At 39.4% G+C, this 27,885-nt stretch overlaps 1 protein-coding gene across 1 annotated transcript; it reads right to left on the reverse strand.

Annotated features, from left to right (window-relative positions):
* Positions 1–3,601: 3,601 nt before the first annotated feature.
* lrfn5a (leucine rich repeat and fibronectin type III domain containing 5a) lies at positions 3,602–26,048 on the reverse strand. The gene is made up of 8 exons (XM_053335480.1): positions 25,849–26,048; positions 23,415–23,543; positions 23,100–23,280; positions 22,430–22,585; positions 21,928–22,187; positions 19,844–20,311; positions 5,378–5,651; positions 3,602–4,570 (listed from the first exon to the last, which is right to left on the reverse strand). Exons 1-8 carry the CDS (start codon positions 26,043–26,045, stop codon positions 3,602–3,604), a joined length of 2,634 nt encoding a protein of 877 aa, XP_053191455.1. The 5' UTR covers positions 26,046–26,048.
* Positions 26,049–27,885: the final 1,837 nt, after the last annotated feature.

Here is a 27,885-nt window from a genome sequence, read left to right on the forward strand (position 1 = left end):
CTTCTAAAGCCTCTTACCATTAAGCATTTACAGCTTAAGAAAGGCATAGGAAGGTCATTCAAGGAGGCGTGACCCACGACGTAACTGACACACTTTTTAAGAGAGGAGGCTTGTGTGTGTGTACGTGTGTGTGTGTGTGTGTGTGTGTGTACGTGTAAGCTCTCTTCTGTGGTTGTATGGGACAGCTGTACAGCAGAGGCAAAGGACTTTTTACACAAATTAAACAAGGGGAATTGTGGGAAGGTAATTTGTTTTCCCTCTCATCTTCTCATATGACTCTCCAGTGACTCAGGTTCCTGTTTAAACATTTACCTGATGTCTATTGGCGTCATCGACTATTGAAATGTAAAACTAGGGGAGAGAACCTGAATGTAATAGGGATACGGCAGCGGTGGTGGTGGTGACGGTGATGGCGGATGGGGGTAATTTTGTTTTTAATCCCACAGGAGCCTGGGTCTTAATTCTGGTTGCGCTTCACTCTCCTTAATTAAATAACTTTGTCAGGATAAAGCATGTCTCTCTTAGTGATGAGACATATGGAAGGCATTATTTCTTCATTACTAACAATACTAATAATCCAGAAGCAGCCTTCAACTGCTGAAACACAGAATAAACTGTGAAATCTATTCACAAAGGTCAGTAACGATTCACCATCAGCTCAGTCAATTCAATTTACTTCATTAAAACAGCAATGTCTGACAATCGAAGCAAGAACATCCATTTGCAATTGTCTGTCAGAACTGTTTCATGTCAAACATTTTTCAGTAATTTAATTGCAAGGTGAATCAATTTCCTGCGTTGATGTTAACTAATAGTGACTTCGCTCGTATACTGGCTGTGGCCCCCAGGTTGCCTTGTTACTGTATGTGCTGGTCCATGATGTGTTAGTACCATATTCTTAATGAAGTATTTAGGTCAAGGTTTGAATTCCAATTTCAGACATGTTTGACACTTCTTTCAAACCTGCATTGTCTAATCATGTTGAATCGATCTCTGATTTGAAATTTGAGCAGGTCTGAACATATTATTGGGTCCTTTTTGAGACCTGTGATTTGTTTAGTCTTGGTGAAGGTTTGGTTTCTGCACATACAGAAAAATTCAAGTGAACCAAAATGCATCACTAAAGGCTATTTCAGACCGGTGCTTTTTAGTCCAGTTGAATCAGGCCTTGGTGTGATTGGTTTGGGCAGGTCTGAACAAAGCAATCATACTGTAATGTGGACCAAAACAACTGTACAGAGACTCTTTGAGGATGGGACTTTGGTCCAGTCCCGAACAAACTGTTGTGCTTTTTGTTTGTGATTGGAACGTGATCCAACTACTAGGTGTACTGTACACGTTTGAGCTCAACAGCTTTTTTATGTATCTTGTTTTGTACTAAATTTGATCATTTCTTGATTTAAAAAAAAAGTGAGTGCAATGTAGCTGCCACACAGTAGCTATCACTTACTACATCAGTACAAATGCCTCCGTCCACCATTCTTGTGTTTTTTGGGTCCATCAGAAAAAATCAGCCACCAGAATTTGATGTCCCTCTATGGATCCATGATAGTGATCCAGATCAATAGAACTATCCAGTCAGTGATTTACCTGGCAGACCATATAATGCCTTCTTTACACATGTTTTGTTTGTAATAGGTCAATGTGAGCATGATATGGACCATAACTAAAAGACAGAACAGGTCCACCTTAACATTATCATGTTAATTGGGGTGAGGAGCAGCTCTTATGTTACAGTGAGTGTCTTTTACTGAAGACTGTTGTATAAGAAACTGAACAAACAGAGAGCCAAAGTCCCACCCTTCTCCTGTCTGCTTTCTATTCCACAAGCATGTGCTGCTCCACTGCTTTTCCCAAGGCATGCTTTTGTATTTACCACTGCTCCTAAAAAGCTGCTAAACAGTCAGCTGCTGTGCTAGATAATAACATTTACTGTAAAGCCATCGTCATTTTAACAAAGATAAAACAACGATTATTCTTGTTAGCATTCAACAACAACAAATCCCATGAGTCCTTGTCATTGGCACACTGTCAAAGCCTAATGGGAGCATTTAAAATAAAAATAAATTGTTACAGTCATATGAATGCATTTGTAGTTAGGGAGGAATTTAAAATGAGATTCTTTTCTCTGAATTGTGAACAGCCAGAAAGTGTGTTTGTGGGTTTAGGTTGAGGATTTTAAGTAAGATGAAAGTAACATGAAATCACAACAAGATGAACAAAAATGGGCATTTTAAATGTTTGGCTCATAATATTCACTATTCTATATGCAAAAATATACATATAAAAACCCATATATAGCTAATTTTATAGATTGAACCATTACTTATACAACCATAGTTTTAACTCCTTTTCTAAACATAAAAACACACATGTCACATTTCCAGTTTTCATTTTATCCCTTTTTATTTTACACAACATAACAACACAGTACATGTTGTCTTTTTCTGTACAGAAGCTTTCCAGGAGCTCATGACCAACACAGGTTGTAGTATACCAATGTCAGTGAAAAGCTCACAGGGTTTTTATGTTCTTTTTTTTTTTTTTTTTTATTCTTCCCTTTAAAAAATATCAATTTCATAAGAGGTCTGTTTAAGTCTTCATCTGTTTGTTAAGTTTTTGTCTCAGTTTGTGTCCGTGTATATGTCAAGAAACGTCTGTATTCCTCAGTAGGTAAGAAAGGCTATGTGTGAAATCTTCTCTTCCTTTGTCCTCTTCATTCTAATCCCTCGTTCGTGGAGCATGGTGGAGTCCTAAATCCGGTTACATCAACTGTCAGAGGGTCTCTTAGTGCAAAAGAAGGCACCGACTGCTTTTCTCTTGCCACAGTATTGACACGCACTCTCTGTGGGCGTGTGAGCGTAGAATGGTGTGCTTGTCAGTTCTTGTATTGTTTTTTTTTTTTTAATTCCTTTTTTTCCTGCATTAATTCCCTTTTTGTTGTATTTTCAGATAAGGTGAGTGTGAATCGGGAAATGACGTGGCGAGCCCATTGTCTTATTTTCTTTTGTGCTATAAAGTGGAACCAACGAGACAACTTGAGGACGCAACGTGACAAGGCAAGTTATCCACTCGCTGAATGACCGACTGCAAAACAGATAGGAAACTGTCAAAGTGGAAAAAAGAAAAACTGTAAACTGAATACAAAGAATTGTTGTGAAAAGTTATGACTATAAAAAAAACCCAAAGAAACAAAAAAAAGTGGTTGAAAAAGAAAAAGTCACACTCCCACACAGCAACACACACCTCTCACACACCTAGAAAGAAAAGTGCAAACATGAACAAACACACACACACACACACACCAAAAACATACACTCTAAACGGCAATGACACACACACACACACACACACACACACACACACACACACACACACACACACAGTTTCATATGTCACAAACACACCTTTACCTTCACTCATACACTTATAAACAAATTTAAACGAACACACACACACACACACACACACACACACACACACACACACACACACACACACACACACACACACACACACACAACCTCAGACATACACTCACAGAGGATAAACAATGATGGATAAACCAAAGTTTATTATATGGTCTCTCTCTTGTTCCAGTTTAAACCGTGCTTTCTAAGATCCAATCAGAGTCACACCGCCCTTTGTCCGTGTCTCCATCCTCCTCTTTGGGGAGTAGCATCCCGCTCATTGATTGGCTCCTTTTGTTTCGCATTATGCGCCCTAATTTGGGTGCTCCGCCTCCTCCTTGATGGGGCAAGTGAGTCTTTGTTGAGCCTCCTTCACTAAGGGAGTACCTCCTCCTCGCCCTACTTCTCCCTCCCTCCTCCACTGGGAGAGTCTGGTACTTGACAGCAGAGGAGGAGGAGGAGATGGTGGTGGTGCGAGGTGCTCGGCGCAGGATGGGCGTCTCTCTGAATTGGACGGAGGGCACAGGGCTCGGGGTGGCATAAGGGCTGGAGAAACAGGATGGGCTGAAAGGAGGAGGGGGGGTTTGGTTAAGAGAGGTGGAGTTGTTGCGGTTGGTGTTGAGGTTCTCCAGAGGGATTGAAGAAGGGAGGAGAGCAGAAGAGGCGGTGGAGGAGGAGGTTGGAGGGCGAGGGGAGGAGGAGGCGAGATTTTCAGGGTTGGCCGAGGTGTTGGAGCAAGCCGAGCCTGGCTTATTGGGAGCAGGTTTGCGCTTTGGCTTGGTCAGCGTACCGGTGGCGGTGGGTGACGAGATGCCAGCTTGAGCTCTCTCCGCTGCCAAAGACCCCCTTTCTTCACCCGCTTTCTCCTCGGCTCCACCTGTCGGGCTTCTGGCTGACCAAGGCTGACTGAGTACCGATGTGGTTGTGGAGCAGTCAGGCAGGGAAGAGTCGGACGACTGAGTAATCGAATCCTTGCCCCCTCCTCCTGCTCCTCCGCCTCTCTTCTTTGAGCCACCTGAGTGGTCTTCTAATCCGATTGAGCCATGTTTAGAGGCGCTAGGAGTCACAGTGCATCCCTGTGACTGCTGCCCATTGGTCTGTGAGTGAACGTTGGTCATCGACATTGAAACGCCTTTACCTCCCTCACCAGGGTTACACACCTGAGACAAGCACAAAAGCAAACACAAGAGGTTTTGAGTGGTTTTCTTGTATAGATTTGTTTGCATAGTAAAAAAAAAACATCACTATTTTATCTGCCTTTTAGGAAACAATGGAAACATGAATCAGAATGTACCTGAAGGGTTTTTATAATCACTATGATAATGTTCAGTTATATTACTGCTTGATTTATTTTTATTTACTATATATTTTTTTTTACATTTGCTATATTTTTTGTATCCAGAATAGAAAGTTATGTTCATGCCATCTAGCTGCTGTAGTAATTATGACCTGAGAAACTGGCAGAGTTCGGTGATTTATAAGATGATTTCGCCTTGTTAGAAGGATGTGTGTTAGGTTAATGGCCATGCAGTTATATGGATGACACTGGACTTTGCTGCAGGAGACCACCATTTGCTACTTGTGTCCATCAGTGTCATGTTTCCAATTGCAAGTAGACACTTTTAAAATAAAAAAATAACGTTGTGGTGTTAAATGTTTGCATGAAATACAAAAAAATCGTTTTTTTCGATGGACTTCCATAAAAAAGGTAATGGGATATAATCATCATGTTTAAATAAACAGACTCAATAGAATTTGGTTGAAAATGACTTGTGTGTGTCAGTATACTGTAGAGAAACCCTAGCATGAAAGTATTAACAGCACAAAAAATCAAGTGTGCGTCAGAATTATACCAGGCATCTACATGGCCGCCATGTGAGTAATACCACTTGACCAACATAATGAAAACTTCTCTCCTCTTCTCTCTGCTTTCTGGCCAGAGTGGATTAAGAGAGACAGAGACCCACCTTGTACCGTATCATCAGGATGATGATGAACACGAGCACAGAGGCCACTATTATCCCTCCGATGATGATGATCATAGTCCCACCGAGGAACTGAGACTGCATAAAATGACACCTCATGTACTCTGACTCAGTGCTGAACTGCACACAGCCGACCACACGGGTTGCTGTCAGCGAGGTAATGACATCGTCATAGATGGCCAGCACGCAGAGGTCGTACTGGGTCCCTGCTGCTAGGTTGTTGACCAAGAAGTTCTTGCTTGATGGGGGGATCATTCTGTGGGAAGAAAATGCAAATATTTAATCTTAGTGACCATCAACACAGTAGAGGAACAATTTAAATGTGCAATAAGTAGAGGAATGGCTGAAAAGTTTTTGGACGGAACCATGTTAGAACGATGTATATGCTCATTTCATTGTAAATTTCCTCAAACTACTGTATAGTGATATAATATGGTCTGACATAAGGTGTATTAGTCATATTGTACTTTACTAATTTAAAGCGAAATCCCAAGAACAGCCAATTTGGTATCCCTCAACAGTTACATATCCTCTAACAACTCTGCAGCCCTACCTACTCCTTCACTATAACCTGCCCTCAGTACAAATATTACACCTGTAATAACACATTTTCTGGCCACATGGGGGCAGCAAAAAAATCTGGAAACACAAAAATGACATATCATCACTTTTTAGATTGATGTGATAAACAGCCGTCTATCTACACATTTACGAGTTACATTAGCAACATTAGCAATCGTTTGGATGTTTGGATGTGAGCCTGATAAATGCAAGTTTAATGTCTTTTTTTGCTCTCCGCTAATTCAGGAGGAAAATATTTGACGCTGAAAAAAGCTGCCTGCTGCATCGAGAAACAACACTGATGAGAGCTGTGAGAGTTAATCACAAAAATGGGCTAAAAGATGCTAAAACGTTATATATTGTAATATAAGAGTATTGATTATTGCTGTTGTAAAGAGTAGGTTGACAAAGTAGTCCTCAGACAAAGGCTAAGGACTACACTGTGTGATAATAGCAAACATGTTTTCTGCATATTCTTTGTTCACAATATAAATAATACATTAACTTTCTCCTTTCTTTCTAACACCGTTCTCTACAATATGTAAGAATGGAAATCAACATGCTCAGCTCCACTGTGTATAGCTGTGTGCTGAATCCTCAAAAAGAAAACTCAAAAGTCAGCAGCAGGACAGCATTCCAATTAAATTATTTATTATTGCACATTTCAAGCAGATGTCCTTCCGATGTGTACAATTTAGGAAATTGCATCCAAACACAGGTGTTCTTTATGACTACATAAGGAGTGTTTTGTCTCTAAGTTTCACAGTGAAACATAAAAAAGTAAATCTGTCTTCATCTCACAGTGAATCAATCCAGATATTTGTCTGGACAAAATACAAAGGTGTTTTGCCACTTTGATTTTCAGCTTGTTATTCTTCACTGGACACTTGTCATGTTGACCAGGCGATTTGCACATTTGCCCTTCAGTTTCCCTAAAATGGCTTGTCAGCTTTCCTGGATTTCCTCATTAAAATGCTAATGGAATTCCTCATTAAAACCAGCGATGGTGGCTAGTTCACAGCCCGTGGCCTGGTGTGCACTGAGAGGAGCAGAGGGCGGTTTTGGCCAGGTTAAGCATCTGCTTTTGAGTTAGAGTTAAGTGAAGGTTAGAAGACATGTTCAGGTTTAATGGATGGCATTAAGAGCTAGGGAATGGATGTACAGGTAGGTCATTAAAGTGCCCTCAGTGGAATAACAGCACAAGGCTGTAACAGTGTGTGTGTGTGTATGTGTGGCTGAGTGTGAGCATCTATATGACCCCATGAATACTAATAGGACCATCTGAACGCTGGCTGACCATGAGTGCTCTCCCCTTTTGCTTCTCTTGATGTTTTCATCACTATGGAGGCGAACCTTGGCCACACACACACACACACACACACACATAAAATGCCATTACTTCTGAACTGGGACACATAAAGTGACATTGAAGTGTGCAGGTTAATGACAAGAGCGAATGTCACCCGCTCCTACAAGCTTGGATACAAGCAGCCACATTTGTATACACATACATACACAGACAGAGATTAATCTCCATATTATTGCTGTGCCCTTGGGCTTCATTTGTGTTTAGAAATGTGTGTGTGTGTGTGTGTGGCTGTGTGTTAGTCAGCAAAGCATTAATATCTTTGTGAGAAAAAAAAAAGTTTGTTTTATTATTAGCCTGTTGGCGGCACATTGTAGCTTGATCCTTTTCTTTCAGGCTTAAAAACCCAGTCATATTCTCAAATAGAGACCGCTGTTTACTAACTCATTAAAACTGTATGTCTCCAGGAAATGCATTTATATATGTTTGTGTGTGTGTTTGTGTATGCATATAACAAAGATAAAGAGTAAACAGTTATGAATATTTATTGGATAATTGAACATTTCTTGACCCTGAAAGCTGGCTTCTTCTGATGCTAATTTGTGCCGTTGTGAGTGCCCTTAGCCACTCACAGGGGTAGATGGTACATGCATGCACACACTTTCATAAGAGATAATGAAATCATGCTTAAAAGTGATAGAACGCACACACACACACACACACACACACACACACACACACACACACACACACACACACGACTGAGAAATATGTATGTATCCTTGGTGTAAGCGCCTGTATTCTGATTAGTATATGAATTATATCCATGACACTGAGACCTGACCGTCACAGTTTTAGTACTGCTAGTTGTTCCATAACAAGAGTGCCTGGCTGATAGTGGATTTTTAAGGATAGCAAACATACACATCAATATTAATATATTTATTTGTCTGCCCCTAGAAATCAATCTGTTTACTGTAAACTGGACAATAAACTACAATAAACACATCTAGTCAAATATCATTCTGGGGAAAAGTCTTTAAATATTATTAGATGTCAGTATAGGTGTCTCCATGAGGCAAGGAATTGTTTCCATCATTCATCAGCATTGTCAGTAGAAATTAGAAAATGAAAGATTAAAGCTGTGGATCTCTGAGGACTCACTCGTGCCATTCTTCCAAAAGATATTCCCTCATGTGGTGCCAAACACATTGCTCCAAAGTCTCCCAAAGGGACAGTGTGAAGGCTGCAGCTCAGCATGCCCACCACTCGGTTATTCATGGTTTGCTTTTGTCACACTCTGTACTTTTAATTATAATTATACTTAGAAAAACACAAATCCTGAAAGTCATCATTCTTCTTCATACTTTAACTATTCTTCCTGTCAAGGCTCTATATACAATATCCATCTGTCCATCCTGAAAAATCATCTAAATGGCGGTTCTAAGGGTAGAGGATGTTGCATGCTGTGCGGCTTGTAAAGCGCTTTGAGGCAAAGCTGTGGTTTTTGGTTGTATTACTAAAGTTGACTTGACTTCACTGAGTTTGTAAAATCAACAAAATACACATCTCCTGTCCCTCACATCAACTTCAAAACATGCTATCTATTTTCGATCTCTGTCAACATGTTTAAGCTACACTAACTGAATAATAAAACCTTTGATAAATGTTCTACTACTTTTTTGGATAACTAGTAGTACATACTGGATGCGTGTTGAATCTGAATGGGCAGTAATTATGTATCTTGCTAGAGGGTTTGTTTGCTGTTCCATCATGTATCCACATGAATAAATGACGTTCTCTCTTTTCCCCACCTCAGAAACCTTTACTGCCCAGAAACCATTAGCTACACGTCTCCTCCTGGACACTAACCACATTACAATGCTCTTGAACAACATCCATCCAACTGGAGGCTCCGGCCAATGGCGCTCCCGTTGCATAGTTAGTTTTCATTGTCGACACATAAGCCAAGGTGTAATCATTTATAATTCACAGATAGAAGGAACAATCAAGATATTGAGAAAGCGTTTGGCACATCTTGGATGCTGTTCCGCTCCATGTTGAGCTTACAAAATACATTTCCATGCAAATCAGTGGATTTTTTTGTCTTGCATTCGATTCTTTCTTTACTGTGAGCCTTTAGCATTGTGAACTCTTCCAAACTGACTCATTCATTGTGGATAATTTCTTTGTGTCTGAGCTGGATCTTGCTGCCAGTATTTGAAGCCCTACAGTGGGCAGATGATTTCCTTGGCCGAGACAATTACACTAATCTATCTACTCTGCTCTGCCAAGCCCTTAGCCCAGGGCGCCTGTGTGTGTATGTGTGTGTGTGTTACTGGGTTTCATTACACTTTCATTACACAAATAGTGTGAGAGAAGGAAAGTCTGTGCATGCATGATGCTCTATGGGTAAGCATTTGTGTACTCATGTCTATATGTGTCTGCAGTATACTGTATAAATATATGTGTGTGTTTATGCATGTGTTTGAGTTCCATTACAGTAATCTTCTCCTCCCGTGGCACCCTCCTCTTCCCAGTGGCTGTCACTGTGTCTGGCTTTCTGCCAGCATTCATCACTGATACAGCAGTACATGCTGGTGCACCCCAAAGCCTTACTGTGAATGCGTGTGCACACGGGTGTGGGTGCATGTGAGACTGCGTGCGTGTTAATCAACTCTAGCTTTCCTCACTTCGGTCGGGGACAAAGCCGAGGAGGCCAATGTGATCTCCATTAGTTGCTCTCAGCTTTTTGTCTCAAGACAAATGATTGCCTCCATGCACAGAACAGTGAACTATGATACCAGATTGTTCTATTTCAGGCCATTTCACTTGATTAAATATTGGACAAAGCCTTCAGGCCACAAACATGCATTATTCCTGGAGGAAAAAAGGCATTCACAGCAATGATTCAACACACAAGACCAGGGCTTCCAGGTCGAGCTGGAGCCACGCGATAAGGGGCCAGGCCTTCTAATAACTCAGCTGTAGTCTTCACTCAGCGGCTCTGCTGGCAGCAGTCGGACGATGTGTGACATACTGGGTGAACAACTTCCAATGTTTTTTAATGCTATTCACTGCACTGGGCTAGCTTTTTAGTAGTTTTGTGTAGCTTCGAGGTAATGCTGCTTTTTTGCAAAGTGAAAGTTGTCCAGTTCCTGATAGTGGTGATTTCAATTTCTTCTACTTGGAGTTGGGTTTTTTGTACAGATTAAACAAATAAGCTATGACCAGCTAGTTTGTGATATTTAAAGGTTCGGTTAGATGATTTTTTTGGGTCAGACAAGCTGTTTGCCCCTGTTTCCAGCTACCCGCATGAAAGTGAATGAGTGTATTTCCCAAAATACTGAAATATTTCTTTAATAATTCAGTTAAAACACTTTATTTTACTGGTCCTTTAATGTTTTACAAATTTTCTGGGAGTTTAGAGAGTCATTTACAGGTATTTAACAAATTGTTTTTGGACTTGTTACGGAAAGGGTGGTGCAATTTGGTATACACAAATGACACTTCTGTTGTTAAAGAATTGTTAAGAATCTAATTAATTTCACTTTTTTGCAAATTAAGAACTACATATGGATCTAAATATATTAAAAGGGTACCCACCAAACTAATCAAATCACTATTTATATACAATATTAACATCTATAGCACTTTTCTTATAATTTGTACCACACTTTTTGTACTATTAAAAATGTGTATAGTATTAGGAGACCTGTACAATAAAATGATGCCATTACCGCAAAGTGATAGATAACACTGCCCATCATGAAGCCATATCTGACTATTTGATTTCTGTTATATTTAGATGTTGAATGTTACATCTGAAATGATTGAGGTAAAAATGTGTAGCTTTTGTATATTAATAAACAATGACAATAATAATTTCTTATTTTTGGAAGCAAATATCAATAATATTCTCAAACATTTACAACTTCATGGTGATCAATATCATGTGATGTGACCAGAAGCTTAAGAACAACTGGTAAATGGGACTTGTAGTGATTATTTTCTCTGCTGCTCAGATGATCTTTGAACCTGAGCCTTTAAACCAACATGGATGAAAAAAAATTACATTTCTATACTGACCAAACCCAATCTGTTGAGGGAGATTATGGTGTACCATTTGAAAGCACCAAAAAAGCTATTAAATGGACCATGTGGTGAGTTGTGTCCTCTAAACAAATTTCAACTGTTTTGGAAATGTTTTGGTGTCATGTTCATTTGTGCATTTTCATTCAGTTCTCATTTATTCATATTACACACCAAAATCCTAATAATAAAGCTGTAGATTTTTATATCTTCTTTTCTTGGTAAACGTAAAAGCAGCAAGTAAACTGGTGCAAATATCAGCAGGCTACTACAGTATACTACCACTACCCACTCCTCATTAGAAGTGTTTAAACAGAAAAAACAATGTTAAATTGCACAGCAGTGTTGCTCAAAGAGAAATGGGACCAAAATGGGTCACAGATGCATATCTAAAAGTAGGGAGTCCAATTATTTTAGAAAATGGTATGCAGTGCTTCTGGCTAAAGCCTCCCATGCTACCGTAATGCAAGCTAGTCTAAATTAAATAGCCTGAAACATGGAAAACTTTGTCAGATAAGCCAACAAAATAGTATGCAAAAGCAGTTATGGGTTTAAAAATACTTTTCTTTACACTGCGCTTTTTAAACATGTGGTATCTTCATGTCCTCACTTTATTTTAAATTACATCCACTAAATGATACCATGGAATTTCATTTTTCTTTGACATCATTGAATTGAAAACACTCTTACATGACATCACATCCCACTGTAAGGTCAGCGAATACAATCAAACCAGTTAAGAATGACTGGTTTTCAAGCACAAAGTGAAGAGGATTAATGGTAGTTCAACTACTGCCCCATTACTGCTGACCTCAAAGCTAATGTGGCTTACACAGCAGATGGCACAATGCCATGCTAATAGGTCTGAGTCTCTCAGGCAGACAGAAAACATTGCAGAACCTAGCTTTTTATCTCTGTTTTACCATGCATAATGCCCCTGATGCCAGAGCTAATGGTTAACAAGCAGCCACACACATGTTGAGCCCTGGCCAGGTGGGCTTTGCTAACACCTCCCCATCTATTTTTATTCATTAAACTTGTTAAAAGTCAGACTCGAGAAGAACAGTCACGGATTTGCTGAGAAAGTCAATAATAGCCACTAGCTAGTAGTGCAACAACAACTCCAGTGTAACTATAAAAATTGGACGCTGGTGGTAACAACTTACACAGAGGGATGGAATATTGTTTTCTTCCACTAATGAAGAGTGTAGCAAATGACTGTTATATTTACAGTCATAATGTTATAGTTTCCAAAAAAACACATTGCCACCTCATTTAAATATGAGACTATTGTAGCATTATCTAAAATCTATAAATATCCCCACTCTTTGATTAAATTTCCTCATAATCACCTTCACACCCAAAAATAGCTGAAAAGAAATATTACTGGAAAGTATAGCTCTTCTTTGTGGAAATATTGAATGTAAAAACTATTTTTATTTTTTAAATATTAGTATTCTGGACTTTTTTCAGGTCACTAATACAGGGATGCAATTATACAAGAGGAATTGAAACAAATAATAATTCTACAATACTTTTTTAATGAATGACATTTTACTGTTATTAATTAATACACCTATGACCGCTGTCTGTTCACCAACAAATGAAATGAGTATGTGAAATATGAAAGAAGCTGCTAATAGTGATGGTCCAACAATGAGTCCCACTCTATGCTCTACGGAGCATTTTAACGTCTTTGAGCTCATTGTTTTGGTTTGCAGGTGCACAATTTCCATGTTCATCATTTTAACTCATTCCAAAACAGTGAAAACAGCTTAAATATATCTATTTAAGGACCACTATGGTGAAGGATGTATTAAATCAGTTTATGAAATGGATCAAAACACATCTGTGCATTATATATTAGTGTCCATATGCTCATTACTGCTGATCTTAGTGCAGACAAGCACGGCAGAGAAGTGCCACACAATGAAAACTGTCCCAGATGTACAGGAAGATGTTTCAGCACTATCCGTAGCTCGCTGTAGACCTCCATCTGCCCAGCTCAGCTCTATTCCTCCAGTTCAGCTGAGTCATCCACACTGCTACTTAATGCTGTGGTTGGCTTCCTCTGCCTCTCTCCCTCCACACCGCTGTTTCTTTCCCTATGCTTTCTTACTTTTTAATTTTGTTCTTTTGATTCTCCATACATTCTTCCGCTGCTTTTCTAATGTAATTTCTCCAATTTCTATCCAACTTCTCTTTCATCTGTCCTCTTTACATACCTTTCTTCTGTTCTTTCTCTTTCTTATTTCCTTCATTCCCTCTCTCTCTATCGTCCTGCATTTGAACCATGCTCTTTTTGTCCTGTCATTCCTCCCTGAAACCCTTTCTTCTTTCCCCCCTTCCTCCTGATCCGCTTCCATGTTTCTTCTATTAGTAATTACCCTTCATTTCATCCTTCTTTTTCTCTCTTTAATAACTTGTCTTCTAAACCTACTGTCCTTTGTACCTTTGGGTGCTTTTTTCTCTTCCCTCTTACCAATTCTTCTACCACCTCTGCTTCCAATCTAGCAGAATCATCCTTACATCTTAGGTCGTTTCCTCTGTACTACTCGTCCATGTTTAAAACCCCATAGACTACTTACAACAACAACACTGTTACGTTAGGCCCACGATACGTTTATGGCGCCATAAAATAAGAATTGGAACATTACAGCGGGATAAAAGAGGATATTTTTTCACGCCTTAAGCACAGCTGAGCGAGGTGTTATACCCGGGCCACAGGGACCATAGGCAAGGATAAAGTACTTCCTGCTAGCGAGAGAGAGAGAGAGATAGAGGGCCTAGATTCACCCCCCTCCCCCCACCCCCCCCCCCCCTGGTGTGTAGCCTCATAAAAAAAGCTTGCCACACAATTTGCTTGATGTGTAGTTTTTTTGGCAAATGGCAACCAGCCCCCGCAGCTCGATGGGTCTGCTGGAGTGGAAAACAACTGCTGAAAGAACATAGAGGGAAAAAAAAACACTTCAGAAACAAAACAACAGGCAGAGCAGATGAGGACTAAGATGGAGGGAGAATGAGTTTGGTGTTTGCTTTTAAGTGATTTAGTGAATGTCAAAGTAGATTTTGAGTTGTATCAAAGACTTAGCAGATACTGTGTTTTGATGCCTAAATGTCTGCAGGTACAGCAGAAGGACTATATTCTACCTACTCAAGCCTTAAACAAACCATTTGTATAGGGCTTGTGTTCATGAATATATGCATGGAGAACAGCATTTCAATTTGGAGATTATTTTCACTATTTTTCACTTTGGTTTAGCTCCTTCTTTTGTATGAACATCAAAATGGCCTTCTCCATTATCCGTTATCAAAGTCCTTAGATCTTTAGATAACCTATGTCAGCCAGGGTTGCTGCTACCACTGATAGCCCTGAACCAGCCTCTTTCTTGGGCCCCACAAATAGACAAAAGTATCCCATCTCAAACTAGCATGATTCTCTGTTACCTGTTGTCTCGTGTACACTATCTCACACAAACCACTGTCATAGTTAGCTGCATATCGATATGTTAACTGATACCTTTACTGACACTTCAGTTGCTGGAATTATAGAGTATAATCAACATCTCCTGTAAATCTTGTTTTTGCTGACCACTAGTGGTTCCTACCTGGCTGCAGTGACATACAGGTGTATTTCAGGAGCCTGTGACATCACTGCTGGTATGTTTCTTCTTTGACTTTTGGGTGTGGTCCAAAATGTGTTTTACCACACCCAACAGTCAGAGAAGAAACATACCAAAGGTGCAAGCGTAATATTGATTCTCAGCTTTTCTTTTTTTTCTCGATTTCACACCACTGCCTTGAACTTTATGGTTGTTGTATTGTTTAAAGTTGTTTCATTTATTCATCTATTTTCTTATTTCATTGTTTGTCTTATTTTATGTCCATCTGCTTTACTCCTGCACTGCACTTTTTCTTTTTATATATCTAGTGAATTTATAATCCTGTAGAAAATTATTTTTTAATAGCCTGTCACCTCAAATATTGTTTTTATGTGTTAACCTTATTAATAGTTTGGTGATAATTTAGCTTTAAAACAACATTTATAAGCCTTTAATGAAGTCATTAATAACAATATGTCTTATTAAATCTGTCTTATCTTAAATTTGTCTTATTAAAAAAAGTCTTTCCTTTTGTCTTTGTTCAAGGGAGAAACATCTTTAACTGGCTTTTTTACCATCATCCTTCATCATTCATCTATGCATCGACTAAGCATTAGATCTTTTCATCATACAATTTGTGAGTTCATTCTGTCTATAATCTCAGAAGGGCTTGCATTCATCCAAACCCATAATTAAGGGCAATAATTGGCTCTATGTCTGAACAAGAACACTATCTACTTTGTGGCCATTTTACTGTCGCCGTTGTCAACGCTGGCTGCAAGTTTTACTATTATCATCGACACGACTGTGAATTGTTCAATAAAACTAGCGAGGTGTAAAAGCCATATACTGCATGTGCTGCCTCTGCTATGATAGGTCTTGTGTAAAAGGTCAACACATTATTTCATCAACATCAGCTTTTCCTTGACCTGACCCTGAAATACGGGGTTAAGAGTTCAGGCTTGGATAAGGGCTTCGTGGATGACTCAATTTTGTTCCTTAGTATCCATTTAAGAGGCGTCAAAGGGACAAGAGGAAATGTGAACGGTATTAGAGGTGCTCAGGTGTTAGCATGAGGAAAAACAATGCTTTTGCTCTTGGTAGCTGAGTGATACAAGCTACATATGTACAGCTTGAAAAAACCTCTTCAGGTCCCTACATATTTCTGACAGTACCTTTAGCACACTACAGCATTAGCTTCATTCTTGTTTTGGGGTTATAGAAAGATGATCTTTAAAGGTCCAAACATTTGAAAATCAGCTTTAATTTTTTCTTGACTAAAATTGGACTACAAGCTGCATTTGCTCTACATAGATATGTTTGTATCAGGCATATTTGTTTTGTTTTTATATGACTACACTCAGATGAGATATTGCAATGCACCACGGTTCAAGCCAGTAGTCAGGTAAAGGTAAACTACATAGCTCAATAATGCATTTATATAACAGCTGTAGGATGGGTATGGTTAGAATGAAAAACTGCTGGTAAGTCATGTCTGACAAAGACTGCAACATCAGCAAGTACAGTAAACACTGCAGTTTAAAGTTCTGCACTGTAGCTGCTTGGTCTAACATCAGTTTGACAGACACAGTGACGCTACTTCAAAGCTTCTACATTGAAGGTCCAGATTCATCTTGAAAATGTGATATGTGTTTAAAAGCAAGCTTCGTGTTCAGCAGCTGTTTGTCATACACTCGTACACTCGACAATAACCGCACTGATGCAACCACCAGTGTTATATATGTAGGAGAGGATTTGCCAGTGAGTGAATTTTTCATGAACAGCAAAAAAGACTGGAAATTGTACAGACTCCAACATGCAGAGAGCATGTCGGCTAGGTAACAGGCTTTTGTTGTTTCGCCAGCTCACACAATTAACAGTAATAGTCCACAGCTGAGTAAATTCATGCAGCTGTGTACATTTTATCTGTCACAGTTTTCATTATATCCAGTGAAGTCAACAGTCATGGGCAAAAACTTTCACTTGCTTGTGAACACACTGTCAATTTAAAGCTATAATGAGAATCACATGCATTGATTGATTTGATTTGAATCTTTAGTTTAGTCCTACTTCACACTCTAGTTGAGAATGATTACAAAAAAACCCCATCATTATATTAAGAAATGACCTGAGACTAATCTGAAAGAGGGGGTGTGTCATGGTTCTGTCACTGACTCCAGAGACTCATGAAAGTCTGTCTATATTTTCATTAGTTGCTTTTTCCCACCAGATGCCCTCAGACTTTTTTGTGAAGACTGGGACTGAATATTTACTCTGGTTGCCTTTTATTATTTGGTCTGTTCTGTGTTGCTGATGTTTTTTCCTCTGCCTTCCAGCCTGTCTGTATGTGGTGTGGGTGTGTCTGTCTCTAGACCTACACTTGTGTCTAGTTACCTGTTCCCTCATTAGTCTTGGTTTGCAGTGCAGTTTTTTCTTGGATCCTTTGCTCCAGTTTGTTCTGGCTCTGGTCTGTGTGTTCAGTCTTATTCTACATTGTGTTTTATTGTAGTCAGCTACTTTTTTTCTTTACCCGTAATTCCAATAATGAACTTTTTCTTCAGCCCTGCTTTTTTGCTTCTGATCTCCACATTTGGGTTCACCTGCTCCACTATTTATGACAAGGGGTTTACTATTGTGATACGACTAGACAACAGGCCTGTCTTCAGAACAGATACACAATACTTAAGCAGGGTGACTGGCGTTAAAACAGTAGTACTGTATCAGTAAGTATCTGACTGTCTCAAGTTTCCTTGAGCAAGACATCGAATCCCTGTCCACTCCAGGAGTACTGTTCTGAAGCTGACCCTGACCTCCCATTGAAAGCATTGGTGGGTGGTGGGGGTTTTCCTGCAAGGATCAATACAGAATCAAGTATTACAACTATTACGTTTCAGATATTGCATGTCCAGGAGGTTATCATAACTAGGACAAGCTGTAAAAGCTTTAAACTGTCACACACATTTGCATCTGTTTACACAGAGTGCTGCATTCACTGTACAAAGGAAACATACAGACACCCACCACACCCAAGAGCATTATGCTGAAAGGGAAGGGAGTAAAGCGCAGAAATGTCAATGTGTGGCAAATCAATGAGCTCTCATTGAACCTGAAAAGTAAGTGCACTGTCTGACTCATTCTCTTTCTCTTCCTACTTTAGCCCTCTCCTTCTCCCTCTGTTGTTTCCCTACATTTTTCACTCTTCTTTTTTCTTCTATTCTCCCTGTCCCTCTTCTGTGTGTTAGGGTAATGAAAAAGCAGAATCAATGGCGTTGCTGCTTTGTGCCAGAAGAACTATTGAATGGAAATCAATCCGCTATCTAAAGACAAGAGCGCTGCAAAATAACACAGAGATACGCAAATGACTTCAGCTCTTCATATTGGAAAAAAAAAGGGGCAGCCGGAGGAAGAAGGGTGGATGAAAAGAAGAGAGCAAAAAAAGCAGACTTTGAGTGACGTGACAGAGCAAAGAAGTGTCAGGGTGGGTGGTGAAAGGCTGTCTAATCACTCATCCACCGTGCCCCCACAGGAAGCTGTTTGTTTTTGTGGCCGTTGTGCTCTCCAATCTAATACTGTTCAACAAGTCTCGGGCTAAAAGTATAAACACTGCCTTTTGTAGGATAAAAACCCTACAAATGCACAAAGGCTTTGGTGTGCTTTTGTGAAAGAAAAGCAGAGTAACAGAAAAAGAGAAACACAAGAAAAGACGCTATTTCTTTGCAACAGTTTCTGCAGCTATTGTGACGTGAAAGGCTATGACGTTATCTTTTACAAGACAGATCACTTTAAATCCCATCGGCACCATCTCTCAATGATGCATCCTCTGAATGGGGTTGAGTGCTGATGAATTATGTACAGATTAGGAATAATATGCAAGGCAGATAATACCAGCAGATTCTTCTATGAATGATCAGTGTATGTTATTGTATATAAAGTCAAAGAGAGATAAAGACTGTAAAAGAATGATGAACATTACAAATTCATAGCTCATAGTAAAAAAAGATGAATAAGATGAATTTCATAACAACCTAGGGCTTTGTCATCATTGTGACCCAGACGGTCAATCCCAACACTCCCGCATCTCTTGATGATGATGTGTACAGATGAAGTATGTATGGGGATTAGCAACGATATGAAAGGAAGATAATACTGGCGGATTTCCCTACGAACGCCCTCTCTGTTTGTTAATTCCCTTATCCCCCATTTCACTGGAGTAAATATTTAGCTCAAATAACAATCATTCCCGGTGAGATCGATCTAATCTGCGTAATCCTGAGCAAATGGCAAAAGTCAAGAACGGCCAGAAGAGCTCTCCCTGTCAAGGCCATCCTGGTGAGTCAGCTGGCTGGAACTCCTCCTTTGCTTTCCCTGGTTGGACCATGTATCATGGACTTTCTCATGTCTCAGGTTGGTCTGCCATGTTTGCTGTACATACTTGTTTGATCTCCATATTATTCTCATGTTACTATCTGTCTGTCTGTAATGTTAAAAGCAATGATCATAGTTTCCCACATGACCATGATTTCTTCTTTTGACAACAAATTTAACTCATACTGGTTAATTCACACTTTCAAATAGCTTTGTATCATTTTAAGTGCCATTTTCTTTGATATCTTGAGTGTTAATACCGACATGCTGCACTAGTTTAATTGTAGCCTACATTTCATTTACATTGTAATGTAAGGTTTGCCTTATTAATTCCACCCACTTTAGTCTGTGTGGTCACATTTTCCACCATGATCATTAAAGTTGCATTTAATCTAATGTAATCTAATCTATACTGCTCAGACATGTAATTATCTCCTTCAACATTGGCCATATCAATGTTTCGTTTCCATGGTGTAAACTGTCTGACTCTTCATAGTGACGCAGTGATTCTGTCAATCTTACCTGTACACAAGTGAGTCATCCTGGCTCCCGTTGTACTGTATCTGGAACATGCGAATGCCCGGAATAGTCCTCTGGAAGTTGAACTTGATTAGTGCCGTCGAGGACGTGGCCTCAGCCGTCACCACCCTCTTATCCACCCCACCCTTCACGTCGCCCGTCACGTTGTTCCCGTTGGCCCCACCACGGGTTGACGTGGAAATGTCTGATGATCCTGGATCAGGCTCCTGGATGTTGTTGGTGTTGTTGGTGATATGCGGGAGTTTAATAATAACCAGGTCTACAGTTTGGTGGGCTTCACCAGCAGGGTTGGAGGAGATACAGGTGAAGGAGCCGGTATCTTTCACAGTACTGATGAGGATGTCCAGAGTACCGTTGGTGTAGACCAATGTTCTGGAGGAGTTCGATACCAGTTTGCCCTCAGGAGAGATCCAGTGGATGGCTGGCTCTGGATCACCCCTTGCCTTGCACCTATAAGGAGAAAACCAGTGGAGTGGAACATATTAGGAACAAGACAGAATGGGGTCGACTGTACAGTAAAAGCACAGCAATGCTGTATGGTGGTTTTCCACTTTCCCTCTGGAACTCAAAAGGGAGGGGAAAAAAAGCCTGAGCATTATCGACTGAGTGCATTTATTTAAGTTAGAATATTGGGTGCCTATTGGATTACATTACAGCTTACAAATGACAGTGGAGTTTTGTCATACATACATATCTGATATCAAATAAATGACTTACAGGTACCCAGTGGAACAGAAAAGTAAGTTAAAGAAATAAAGACAAGGTTAGGGAGTAATGGGGAAATAATTTTAATGTTTGGAAACATTTTTACTCATTTACCAGGTGTATGTTAAATATGTATAGGTACAGTTATAGTTTGGGGCTATGAAACTTATTTATAAATTAATGTAAGTGAGTTTCTGTCAATAACCATAACCATTTGAGGCCATAACAGCTACAATTCCATTGATTTGACCTGTTAAATTAGTTCTGTCATGATGCAGTGGGTGCAAAAACTGAACAGAAAACCAAGTTTTAAGACTTTTTGACAACTGAAACATGAATTTTGCAAACAGGAACATGAGTCACATATTTTGCTGCTCTATGCTGTTCCTTTGTTTGACTTCCTGCCCATCTTGAGCTGCCCTGTGCACATTGACAGAAGTGACTTTCCTTACGAAAGTCAGAACAGACTTTTGAATAAGGTCTTGAATATTCAATATGAGTGAAGATTCAGCAACTTGATTGCTTATTTCTCACCTCAAATTTGTTGAGAAACAGATTTTGGTGGGCTGCTGAGGTCAAATAAGTGAAAGATGGACCCTTGAGTGCTGTCTTTTCCATTTCCATTTTAATATGGTCAGAAAATGCCCATACGAGTGAGTGAAAATGAAAATGCAAATTGGATTATTCCATTTTAATTTGAATTTTGACTCAAATAACATCCATATGTGGAAAATTACGAAGCTATACTGGTGTTATATTTTCATGTTCAAGTTTATATTATCATTTTAATAAAGTCTGCAACGGGCTTCCATAATGTACTACCATCCTTGCACAACACTATGTATTTTCATGCATTAAAACATTTGACCCTCTTTTAATCTCTACTTATCCTGTTATATATGGAGCTGAAGACAGGACTCAATAACAGAAAGAGAATAATAGCACCTCATTGATTTCCTTTGCCCCTTCTTCTGGTTTTCATCATATTTCCATACTTGAAAACATAACATCTATCATGATTGGAAGTGTGTGACCAATATATATGCAAATTAAGTAATCATTGCCCCTCAGACCTATTGTTGTCTTGATTTAGTTTCGTCCCCTTAAAATTTTGTTGTTTGACTTCCCTGTCTTGTGCTTCATTGAACAGTAGGGTATTCCATGTATTCCTGAGCAGCTTGTAAGCATAATGCACAACTGCAAGATTGGAAGAGAGTGTGTCTGTGTGTGTGTTTGTGTATGGAAGAGCAGACTGCAGAGTGGTGGAGGGATAATGAGGAAAGTGTGGAATAGAATAAAAACTATTACTGATTGTGTGTTGCCTGTTTTCATGTGTTTCAGAGCAGAACCGACATAGATACCTGAGTGCAACTCTCTGGCCTTCGAGGACCCTCATCTCATGGGAGTATCTGGTGATGAGCGGGGGTTCACAGAGGAACTCCTCCTCAGGAATGGACCAGAAGTAGCGTCCAGAGAGCTGCTGGGGCGAGGCGCACGTCTCCAAGTCATCCTCTCTGTTCAGCCTTCGCAGCCAGAGTAACTCACAGTTACAGTGGAGAGGGTTTCCACCGAATGACAGCGCAAAAGATGAGGAGGTCATGATCCCTGATGTGGCCAGAACCTGTTACGGTGAAACCAACAACTCTATTAGTCTAGCAAATCCCTGCTTTACACTCAGTTCCATATATTCTCAAGGAGCTGTCTAATTCAATCAATTTCCATCTGAATAGCTGAGTATGTAGCACCTTGCCCTCTACACACAAGAAATTTGAAATCAATCAATATCAGATGCCCAGTAACTGCTTTTTAAGTGATATTTTTTTGACTAAATGCAGTGGGGAAAAATAAAAACTCTGAGAATACCTGTGCTCGTTGAAAAAGAGGATCTGGCGGCAACTTTTGGAGTTTATTGGAGGTTACGTCCAGCCGGTTGAGCTTCTGCAGCAGGGAAAAGGTTCCCTCTGGAATAAAGTCCAACATGTTGTGGTCTAAACTCAACGTATGGAGGCTGATCATTTTCTGCAGGAAGGACAGAGAAAAACAGAGCATTGTTATCTTTTTGCTGCTTTTTCCTAAGAGTATTTTCTCTTGATTTGTTTTCTCTTTACAAAGGTGTAATGCAGTGAAGTTAATGGTGTACTGTAGGAATGTGGAGGAAGAATGGGATTTCCAGGGTACAGAATACTGGATATTATGGCCTTCTTTTTTATCTCTCAATTCATTTCTTTATTCATAGTGGTAATAGAAATATACAGCTGAACTAAAAACAGCATAGCCATCAAATGGAAGTTGTACGAGTAACTACTTCGACATCTCTGGGTCCCAGATGTTTTTATAATATGATCCACAAAGACCTTGACATTTATAATACATAAAAAATACTAGCTGACTGACAAAAGCATTAGTAAAACTTTAACTGTGAGCACATAAAAATGCTCAAATATTAAACATTTCATTGTGCTTCAGATGTTTTTGTTAAGGGCCTCCAGCTAAATAGGTTTGAAAGGCTGCTGGAGTTTAAAGAGATCCAAACCTGGATGGCCTCCCAAGGAATTGAGTCCAAGTTGTTGTAACTGAGGTCCAATTCTTCCAGTGCCAGCAGGTCATTGAATGCTCCCTGGTGGATCATTACCAGCTGGTTGTTGTTCAGAATCAGGTGGTGGAGCTTCGACATCCCGCTGAATGTATCATTGCCTATCCTCGTCAGCCGGTTACTGAGAGATTGAGGAAATAGAAATATTTGTCCACTTACAATACTTTGCAGCCTTACATGTGAAGTGAAAGGATTTAGTGCTGAAGTCCGCTCATCTATCACAAACACAGATCAGTCTAAGTGTACGTATGTTACCTGTTGAGGTGTAGAGCTCTGAGGTTCTCCAGATCGGTGAAGGCATGAGGTGTGATGTAGGAGATGGTGTTTCTGGATAATGTTAGGTCCACCAGTCGTGTCATGTTTGCAAAATCTTTTCTCTTCACACTGTGGACAGATATATGCATAGTTATAACAGAGACAAAGACAAACTCTTTTTGTCTTCAAAAAACTCCTACAACACCAAAGTTTTAGAAGTGAAGTTACAAGAATGAAGCTGCAAGGAGAGCAATTCCTTTTAAAAGTGTCGTACATTTTTAAAATAGTGTTCCAATGCACGATAGACTTGAAAGAGATGTTTAACGGAAAAACTTTCAATGTTTAAAAGCCAAATTCTCGCTAAAACAGGATTCACGTGGAATTCTTTTTTATCCTGTACAGCTCTTTCAATATTCATGAGCATGAGCAACTTTCTCCAAAGGCAACAAACCAGAGAACTGAGGCTTTAAACAGCACTGCCATCAGGAGACAGCCTTGAGCTGCTTCACTGACTGTGAACTGACTATGACTTTAGGGCCTTGAAGAATGTGCTTTTTTTAACACACAAATGAGTTTTATTTCATACTGGTGCCAGCAGATAATTTGCTCATATCCCTATAAAAAGCACCCTGGGTGATGCCGCACTGTCCAAAAATTAAGCGTCTTATTCATCTTCACCGGAGAAGCTCCAGGCCCTGTTGCCTGATGACATCATAGATCAGCATCACTGCCTCCTCACATATTAAGACCGAACTTTCCAAGGAGAAATATTACTAGTTCTCCAAGTAGCAACAGAGTATTAGATATTGGTTGTTAATAATTCAGTGTCAGTGAAGTAGTAATATCATATTAGACATAAATTATATATCATGATAAATTTTCATTTTTCAAATAGAATGGGAGTGGTTTAATGTGTCTTGTTGGAGATTTTCAAAACTAATGGAGCTGTAGTAAGGTAGGTCAGGTAAGAACTGTGGTTATATTTCTCATATATCACTATGCCTCTCACACATGCTCACTCATAATTTCCTTTGCTGTCATTATCCAAGGCTGTCAATTGTGCAATCAGCTGGCCATATCTATCTGATAGCATGTGGACACACCTTCACTATCAGCCTATCATCATGTAGCTGTCTTTTTAAATATGTTTTTCTCCCTCTCTGCCTTTAATGCTTTCATGCAGCGTTATGTGCGCTCCACCACCTCCCCATCACCGCCGGTCAGCGGATTCATCAGTGCAACACTTCATCAACCTCATCAGTCTTATCAGTCTCAGCAGAAGTCATCAGCCACCACCACCACCACCAGCGCCTGGACTCCATAGGGGGATTTATCTTGATGCTGCTGCTGCTCAGGACTGGTGTCCCTCCATTTAAAATCTCCCTGTAGACTATAAGTGCTAGACTTTTGACAAGGCTAATTATCAGTATCATCTGTACAATAAACAATTATCTTTGTTTCAGTCACTCGTCTCTCCTGATTGAACTTTAAATTGTCTGGTAAAAGTGTAACACAAATATTGAAGATGATTTTTTTTTTTTTTTTTTTTTTTTTTTTAATTACTTCCACAGATGTCAGAGTAGAGCTTACTGACTCAGGATTTTTTCAGATTTTCAGAGGACATGATTATATCAGTTTGGAGGATTACCCCCAGGTAGTTAATAATAGCAGTTTTAGTGATAGTGGTGACATTTGACTTGGACTTAGAGTACAGCTCTGCTACAGTTAGAGTAGCCATAGATAGAAGCACAAGAAGCTTTTTAAATTGTTTTTATAGTTTAATTATATTTATCAAATGATAAATATTTATTAATCGAAGAACGTTTGTATTGATTGGCTGTGAGCAAGTCTATATAAATAATCATATTTTCTAGCTCTGGGTGCAAAAAGGATCAATTGCAGGTATCATTTGACGGGAGATGTTTCGATACTACTTGGTATTGATCTATTTTGGTTGATAGCTTAAAGGTATTGAGTAGCGATACCCAGCCCTGTATAGTAGCTATTGCAATAGTGTAGTTGCAGTAGGCTAATGGCATTAACAGAAGCAGTTGTTGTAGTGGTGGCAGTAAAATTACCAAAAGATTGAAGTGTAACTCAAGTACTAGTAACACGCAGTGAGTGTATTAGAGGTAACAGAATAGTGGCATAGCATTAGCAGGCGGTCAGATTAAAAATAGTCCTACTTTTCATGGGAATAAATGACTTTCAAGGCTGATACCAGTAGGACATTATCAAGTCAAAAGATATATAAATGTAAAACAAATAACACTTCTCAATAGACTCATTTATATTCTCAAAATCATGGTACCACAAAATCTATAAGCTAATACCCCTGTACCCCTCATCAGAATCTTCATTTGGCTAGTTGCTAGGTTAAAAAAAGATTGGTTACTAGGTAAAAAAAGAAGATTGGTGCTGGTGTGACAGTTACCTCGTGACAAAGTTGTCAGCCAGCCGTAGCTCCACTGTATGCCTATCAATGTTTGTTGGTACAAACAGTAGACCTTTCTTGGCACAGAGGGTTGCCAGGTTGGGTGACAGGATCTGACATACACAGCGCTTCGGACAGCTCTGTGCCCGTACTGCTATGGCAACTGCCAGCATCACACACAGCAACAGTCGCTCCATGGTTACCACCCCACCTGGACTTGACACCTGAAAAAGGAGACGGGGAGAGACAAAGAGAGAGAGAAATGGAGATGTTACTGACATTGCACTTTTTTTCTCTGACTATGAAATGCACATTAAAATTGGGCATATATGGCATTATTGAAATAAATACTTGAAACTTCTTCTCCCAATTAGATTATTGGTAATTGGTAAATTATTATCTTTTTTTCATTTTTACACTGTATTAACATTTGTGGGTTTTTTGTAAAAATACGTTTTGGAGTATAAATGCAAAGTGAAACAATGAAACTTTGATCAACAGTGTTCAGTCTGTTGAGTATAAACTTTTCATGGTATGCTGAACTAATAGACTCTATATCACCCACAGCACTTCCTTCTATATCAAATTAACTGCATGCAGTGAAAGCTGAGTGTGTCCTGTAAATTATAGGTAGGATGATAAGTGCAGTATGTTCTGGATTTGCACTGTGCAAGAGCTTGTTGCCAGTGTCCTGTGTTGTGTATGCATTGTGAATTACTTTCAGTATTTGTGCAGATCAATGAAGAACCCCAGAACATTTATTATAGTTGGCAAATTGAGTGAATCTGATTTTGAAAAAGATAAAATTTTAATAACTAGATGAACCCAAAGGCTTCTAAGTTGGATCACCAACAACTTCTAGGCATCACTAATAAAACCAGAGGAGATGTTTAGCAGTCATTTATTGCCCAGCAGTGTTGCTGTGCGTGCACATGTGCGCACCACATATTCACTCATCATTAGTAAGCAGCAGTGCTTGTAGTTAATTAGGAAAAGGTTTAGAGAAAGAGTGAGAGAAGGGCGAGGGAGAGAGGGAGAGAAGGAGAAAGGGAGAGAAAATGCTCATTAATGACAACCTCGATTGGGGTTTGAAGGACATGGTAGAATCAGGATTAAAGGGATCACAGTGCTGACACACGCACACACTCTCACATATAGGTGTTGGAATGTACACATCAATACACAAACCCAACACAGGTCTAGTGAGGGTCAAACAACAGTTCATGTTTTGTCTCCATCATATTTAAGAACAACTACTTAGTGACTGTGGGGTTATTTGCATAGAAATTCAGTGACTAATTTTGTTGTTAAAGACAATATTTTCTTTTTTAATGTTTTGGCAGGGGTATTTGCTTTAATAGTCAAACCAATAAGGAATACACTTCATGTACCACTTTCTAATGAGTCAGAATTTATTAAGAGTTTCTAAGTTGTAACTAATGGCTTTATTCATATTCAAAAGTAATTTAATAATGCTACTTTAAAGTTAGAATATATTAATAATAACAATTTTAGTTTGCTACACTGTTTTTGTGTCATACTCCAGCATATAGCATATAAAGTTCATATGCATGATAACAGGTTGATCTAGTCATTCTAATCAATATGTACCTTGTGTGTTATTCATATCATTAATTGGCTCAGTGGTATAATGAAATAATAACTGAATGGCTTGCAGAAAACCAATTATGTCCAGCTTCCATCAGAGAGTTGTAATTCCACTCAATAAGTCAAGGTGTTAAGATCTTGAAATCAAAATGTTTTTTGTTCTATTTTGTCTCCATCTGTGGTGTGAATTCATCCACTGCACTTCCCAGAGATGGACTGTCAATCAAACTGTGCAGCCAGAACTGTTGGCTGTCACAGCTCCTGCTAACCCTGCAGTACATTTATCTATTCCAAACTGGAAACCTGGCCACCTGTTTGTCCGTGGAGCTTTCACTGCAAGATAACTACACTACCAGACATTAGGTGTGAAAAAATGGAAAGCCAATAAATGCATGAGATTTCATGAACTGGCTCAAGACTGACTCATTA

The sequence above is a fragment of the Scomber japonicus genome, chromosome 16, assembly GCF_027409825.1.
Source record: "Scomber japonicus isolate fScoJap1 chromosome 16, fScoJap1.pri, whole genome shotgun sequence".
Taxonomy (NCBI): domain Eukaryota; kingdom Metazoa; phylum Chordata; class Actinopteri; order Scombriformes; family Scombridae; genus Scomber; species Scomber japonicus.